Source organism: Ammodytes marinus (assembly GCF_949987685.1).
Source record: "Ammodytes marinus genome assembly, chromosome: 1".
Lineage (NCBI taxonomy): Eukaryota > Metazoa > Chordata > Actinopteri > Uranoscopiformes > Ammodytidae > Ammodytes > Ammodytes marinus.
The window spans coordinates 35,852,696-35,860,195 of record NC_137230.1 but is presented as its reverse complement, the minus strand read 5'-3'; the positions used below and the strand labels follow the sequence as shown (position 1 = coordinate 35,860,195).

Sequence of the window (7,500 nt, the reverse complement as noted above, 5' to 3'; positions counted from 1 at the left end):
CACACATTCCTTCCATCTTACGTGGAGTCACTGGCACAGCCGAAAAAAGTTAAATAAATAAATGGTCATTGGACCACGTTTATGAGGAACCGACATGGTACATTTGGGCAGCATTTTTAGAATTAGTGTTAGTCTTGCGTATTAGTTTTTTGTCACATTTTAGTCATTTTAATCCTTAATAGTCGACGACTATTCAATTAAAGGTGCTACAAGAATTTTTTAAAATATTTCTGAAACAGTCTAATTTTTCCTCTGATGATCATAAATGACATGGAACAGCCCGAGGAACTTTCAGTTTGTGTTAATTCTAGCGCCCCCCTTTGGACATAAGCGGTAGTGTTTTTACTACGCCAGCTGTTGTTGCTTGGTGAGCGTATACCCATGACAAAGGCATTAAGAAGAACTATATAAAAATAGCATTCTTTTCACTGATGGTCTTGTTTGATGTTTCTTATGGGTGCTCCGGTGGTGTAGTGGATAGAGCGTGTACCATATCGGCTCCGGCCTTCGTTGCAGTGGTCGTGGGTTCAAATCTGACCCGTGGACCTTTACTGCAGGTCATTCCCCCTCTCTCTCTCTGTCTCTGTCTCTCTGTCTCCCCATTTCAACTCTGTACTGTCTAATAAAGCTTGAAAATGCCAAAAAAATAATCTTAAAAAAAAAAAAAAAAATGCCAAAGAATAATCTTAAAAAAAAGCATTGTTTTACATATATATTCAAAAACATTTTTAACAAATGTGTGTCTGTCCTAGTGGTAAAAAAAAAAGCAAAAGAAAATAGTTAACGTATAAAATGGTAAATGGACTTGACTTATGTAGCGCTTTCTAGCCGATTTTCTTAGCCCCAAAGCGCTTTACATTTCTTACCACATTCACCCATTCACACACACACTCATACACCGATGGTAGAAGCTGCCATGCAAGGCGCTCTCTGAACCATCGGGAGCAATTTGGGGTTCAGTGTCTTGCTCAGGGACACTTCGACATGTGGCGGGGAGACGGGGGATCGAACCTCCGACCCTGCACTCCAGAGGTGATCTCCCTACCGACTTCGCCACTGCCGCCCCAAAATGTTTTGTTATGTCTCACCTGGTTGTCAGAGTTGGTGAATGTGCATCCGGACACATAGTTGGTGTGCATGGCGACAGACTTCTTCTTAGCGGACAGATTCTCTCCTTTGTCCATAGACAGCGGGAACACCGAGCACTTGTTATCCAGACCGCTGTGATATAGGAGAGGTAAATACAGAATAGGTTTAAAAGCTGTAGTGCGTAAACGTTTTCAGATGCTGTAATAAGAAGAAGGTTTAAATATATAGTGCGTAACTTTGAAAATGGATTAAAGGTGCAGTGTGTAATATGACATCATCAAGAAAGTTCTACAAAGTTCTAGAATGCAACGCTCCCTGGGTAACCCCAACCCTTTCGAATAATAACAGAAGCTACAGTGGCCTTCAAGGACAAGAACAATTCTAAATTTTAAACAATGCACCTGATGACATTCCAACTATGACACTTTCAAGATGGCGGCACTAGGCCTTGGTCCAAAATATGCAGAAATATGGACATATATGAGACCCTTTCTAAGGGAAAAAAAATTATTCAAAACATTTTTTTTCAGCTATTATGCACTAAATTAAACGTACTTAAGGATATTATAATTACTTTCTACAAAATCTGCTAGGAAATAAAACCCAAAATTCTACACACTGCAGGTTTAAATACAGAAGACGTTTTAAGCTACAGTGTGTAACTTTGAGAATGGATCATTACAGAAGAGATGTAAAGCAATATTGTGTAACTTTTTTCAGCCACTTTTGAAAGGGATAAAAACATCACAGCGTAAATGGTCGTGTTCACAAAATAAACCGTATAAACCGTACTACAGTAGTGGAATCTGATTAAAGGTGCTCCGAGGAACTTTCAGTTTTTGTTAACTCTAGCGCCCCCTTTGGACAGAAGCGGTAGTGTTTTTACTACGCCAGCTGTTGTTCCTGGGTGAGCGTATATACCCATGACAAAGGCATTAAGAAAAACTATATAAAAATAGCATTCTTTCTTTGCACTGATGGTCTCGTTTGCTGTTACATGTAATTTATGATCATCAGAGGAAAAATTAGACCGTTTCAGAAATATTTAAAAGTTCCTCGTAGCTAATATAAGAGCCAGTCACCAAACAGACACATTAAAAGTTGGAGTCAGTGATTCTGGAGAACGCTTGTTGTTAAAATCACTTTTGGCCAAAATCATGCAGTGAATATCTCCTCATGATCCGCTACCTGTCTGTACTGTGTGTGTGCACTGAAGAAAAAAAATATTGTGTTAATACACAGCCTAGGCTCTGTAAACGTGCTTGTTGCTAGCTATGGTGAGACCCCTCTTTGTTTACATACCAGTTTACATAGCTGATCAGATTGAAAACATTATCTAAAGGTGCTACAGTGTCTAACTCATTTAAAAAACGAAAAATGTGTGGGTATATTTTCTCTTTTATTAGGCTATAGTCAGTAACTTTTAGAGAAATTTAAAAAATAAATAAATACTCTGCACTCACCCACATGCCACAGCGCAACCTGTGGGCGAGTAAGCACACGCCATCACCCATGTACAGGGCAGGGAGATCGCATTTTCCTGGAACACACAACACACACACACACACACACACACACACACACACACACACACACACACACACACACACACACACACACACACACACACACACACACACACACAATTGTTATTTATACACATAGGGATGGGTATCGTAAGGATTTGATTAACACTGACATCTATGCTTATTTTTTTTATCTCAACCAGCCAGCAGCTTTATTATAATTAATTAAAGCTGCTACGAGAAACTTTCAGTGTGTGTTAATTCTAGCGCCCCCTTTGGACAAAAGCGGTAGTGTTTTTACCACGCCAGCTGTTGTTCCTGGGTGAGCGTATATACCCATGACAAAGGCATTAAGAAAAACTATATAAAAATAGCATTCTTTGCACTGATGGTCTCGTTTGCTGTTACATGTAATTTATGATCATCAGAGAGAAAAAAATAAAGTAAAAGATATTGTTTAAGAAATATTTCAAAGTTTCTCGTAGCACCTTTAATGTATAAATATCAATCGTAATATCGTTTTTTAATGAGTTTCGATATTTTCGTATTGACAAGCCAGAAACCGAATATATACTGTTTAAATATTTACACACAAGGCTCGGCAAAGCTAGCCTGTTCCTACCAGACCATCGTACTTCATTTCATTTGTACAGAAGGTCTGGAAGTGCTGTAATTGACAAACGTTAACTCACTTGAAGGCGGGGTGTCTGTTGAAGTTTAAAAATATTGGATCTGCCCAGTGCCACTCTGGATCTGCCAACCAATCGCATAACGTTTGGTCGTGACGTTATGTATGTCATGCGCCGGCTTCTGACTACAACTGAAACTGGCGCATGACCTCAACGTCATTGTTCTCAGCTACTCCCTCTGTTTGCTGATTGGACTGGTAAAAATCTATCCTGAGAAAACCCGTGAATATACCGCGGACCAAGACTGACTACTGAAGGGAAATGAAGATTGAGCGGAAGTAGGCCGGCTGTGCCAGGCTTTGGCAAACCCGGACGTGGTGTGTGTGTATTAATAGGGCTTACAGTTTGTTCACTGTGGTTATATCTGCTCCATAAAGACAGATAAAGATGGTTAAAGCAAGATGAATCCAGGCCACCATTTAAGTGCTCTCACACACACACACACACACACACACACACACACACACACACATTAGAGGTGACAGATGGATGGATAATCTTTAAACGCATATTTCCGTGGATGACCTGACCCCATCCACTAACACCACACACACACACACACACACACACACACACACACACACACACACACACACACACACACACACACGGCTAGGAAGACATGTGGTGAGGATACTATAAATTGGGAACAACTTTTGACATGTGGCGGAAGTCGGGGATTGAACCACCAACCCTGAGGTTACTAGACGACCGCCCCACATGCTTAGCCACAGCTGCCCCAAATGGATGGATGGATGGAGGGAGTGATGGATAGATAGATAGATAGATAGATAGATAGATAGATAGATAGATAGATAGATAGATAGATAGATAGATAGATAGATAGATAGATAGATAGATAGATAGATAGATAGATAGATAGATAGATAGATAGATAGATAGATAGATAGATAGATAGATAGATAGATAGATAGATAGATAGATAGATAGATAGATAGATAGATAGATAGACAGACAGACAGTGATCACTCACTTTATTGAGAGTGTATGCGTCCCAGACGATCACTTTTCCATCCTGGAACAGAAATAAAAACAATTATTACTTTATAACATAATGCACAAGAATAGACTAGATTATTTTCAAGCCACAACATCCAATGCATTTCGTACTGAACATTTGAATAAATATATCTCTTTTTTTTTTAACCTTTATTTCTACAGGTAAATCCCTTTGAGACCGGGGACTCTTTTGCAAGGGAGACCTGTTTTCCTTTCTCACGTTACCATTCACACACACATTCATACACCGATAGCAGGCTAACTATCGACATTCACACGAGGCAAGGTGGGTGAAGTGTCTTGCCCAAGGACACAACAACCATGACACAGGTGGCAGGGCGGGGATCGAACCTCCAACCCTTTGATCATCAGCCGATCCGCTCTACCAACTGAGCCACAGTCGCCCCATATTAGATACCATGACAATGCATTCCACTGAAAATATTAGGGATTGGACTGATCCAATACAATACAAAATATCACTGACCCAAGATAACCACCAACCAACAAAATAAATTATAATAATTATGATATCGGACAGTATCGGTCCTATATCCAAAACACAGATATTTGGAATGGGCACTTAAAAATATTGATAGTTGCATACTGAATTACCCCATAACACACACACACACACACACACACACACACACACACACACACACACACACACACACACACACACACACACTCACACAGACAGACAGACAGACAGACAGACAGACAGACAGACAGACAGACAGACAGGCAGACAGACAGACAGACAGACAGACAGACAGACAGACAGACAGACAGACAGACAGGCAGACAGACAGACAGACAGACAGACAGACAGACAGACAGACAGACACACACACACACACACACACACACACACACACACACACAGAGACAGACAGACAGACAGACAGACAGACAGACAGACAGACAGACAGACAGACAGATGCACGCACGCACGCACACAGACAGACAGACAGACAGACAGACACACACACACACACACACACACACACACACACACACACAGAGACAGACAGACAGACAGACAGACACACACACAGACACACACAGACACACACACACACACACACTTGTTTACCTGTGAGGAGCTGACTATGCGTCTCTTGTCCTTGCACCAGTCCATGTTGAGCACTTTGTTGCCGTGTCCTTTCAACACGCGGCGAGTCTTTATGGCGAGAGCTCCCAGCACCTCCACCTTCTCTGCCACCTGATGCACTGAAACAAAGAGTATCCAGGGTTAATACACAGCCTAGGCTCTGTAAAGACTTGTGTGTTGCTAGCTACAGTTACACGTACTACGGACAGACAGGCAGACAGACAGACATACAGGCAGACAGACAGACAGACAGACAGACAGACAGACAGACAGACAGACAGACAGACAGACAGACAGACAGACAGACAGACAGATTTATAACATTTCTGTGCACTGAAACAAAGAATATCCAGTGTTAATACACAGCCTAGGCTCTGTAAAGACTTGTGTGTTGCTAGCTACAGTTACACGTACTACGGACAGACAGGCAGACAGGCATGCAGACAGACAGACAGACATACAGACAGACAGACAGATTTATAACATTTCTGTGCACTGAAACAAAGAATATCCAGTGTTAATCTTTTATATACTATCTATGGTGTTGTTAATACACAGCCTAGGCTCTGTAAAGACTTGTGTGTTGCTAGCTACAGTTACACGTACTACGGACAGACAGGCAGACAGACAGACAGACAGACAGACAGACAGGCAGACAGACAGACAGACAGACAGACAGACAGACAGACAGACAGACAGACAGACAGACTGTTGCTAGCTACGATGGGTCCCCTTTGTTTACATACCCGTAACCCTTCATACAGAGCCTAGGCTGTATAAACAGTGCACACTCTGTACAGACAGGCAGTGGACAGTGAGGAGATATTCACTGACTTTGACAACAAGTGTTCTCCAGAATCACTGACTCTACCTGTAAATGTTGTTGTTTTTTATCAACATAAATCACTATTCCACCTTCTCTGCTACCTGGTGCACTGTAGACAGACAGACAGAGGGACAGACAGACAGACAGACAGACAGACAGACAGACAGACAGACAGACAGGGAGGGAGGCAGACAGACAGACAGACAGACAGACAGACAGACAGACAGGGAGGGAGGGAGGGAGGCAGGGAGGCAGGGAGGCTGGCAGACAGGGAGGCTGGCAGACAGGGAGGCAGACAAACAGACAGATAGATAGATAGATAGACAGGCAGGCAGACAGGGAGGGAGGCAGACAGACAGACAGGCAGACAGACAGACAGGCAGACAGGGAGGGAGGGAGGGAGGGAGGCAGACAGACAGACAGACAGACAGACAGACAGACAGACAGACAGACAGACAGACACACACACACACAAAGACAAAATGCGTGCACGCACACACACATACGCACACACACATCCACACACACACACACACACACACACACACACACACACACACACACACACACACACACACACACACACACACACACACACACACACACACACACACACACACACACACACACACACACACACACACACACACACACACGCGCGCGCACACACACGCTTATTGTCAAAATCACTTTTAGTCAGCGATTCTTGAGAAAGAAATTTGCTAAAAGTCCAGTGTTACTGTGATACAGCCTAGGCTCTGTAAACAGGCATGTTGCTGTGATACAGCCTAGGCTCTGTAAACGGGCATGTTGCTGTCACGGTGGGACCCTGGTTTTAAAATCGTAAATACATAGATATAAAGAAATAAGCAAACATCAAGAAGATACGTGTTACAGCTCCGGAAAAAAAGTAAGGGACCACTCCAAATGTTCAGTGTCTCTCGTTTTACTATTTAGAGGCATATGTTTGAGTAGAATGAACATTTTGGTTTTATAATATAAACTACTGACAACATTTCTACCAAATTGACAATAAAAATATTGTCATTTCGGGCATTTTCAATAAGTAATGTAGAGATGAAGTTTGAAGACAGTATGAGACAGTGAGACCATAAAACACTCTTTCTGCCTTTTCTCAGGCTAGGATGAACCGATTTCTAAAAATGTTTTGCACATTTATACTACATAGGATCTCAGAGTTCAATACACCTTCATATTTCAACCAAAGTAGGT

The 7,500-nt window shown here is 42.1% G+C and overlaps 1 protein-coding gene across 1 annotated transcript in view; it reads right to left on the bottom strand.

Moving 5' to 3' along the window:
- LOC307251796 (guanine nucleotide-binding protein subunit beta-5b-like) overlaps nt 1-7,500 on the bottom strand; it is a gene marked incomplete at both ends in the record, with an annotated part of 17,623 nt that overhangs the window by 8,021 nt on the left and 2,102 nt on the right. Inside the window, 4 exons of the mRNA XM_080029212.1 lie at nt 1,089-1,221; nt 2,553-2,629; nt 4,299-4,340; nt 5,424-5,560. Coding sequence (XP_079885338.1) covers nt 1,089-1,221; nt 2,553-2,629; nt 4,299-4,340; nt 5,424-5,560 — 389 coding nt within the window. The remainder of the gene's footprint in view (nt 1-1,088; nt 1,222-2,552; nt 2,630-4,298; nt 4,341-5,423; nt 5,561-7,500) is intronic.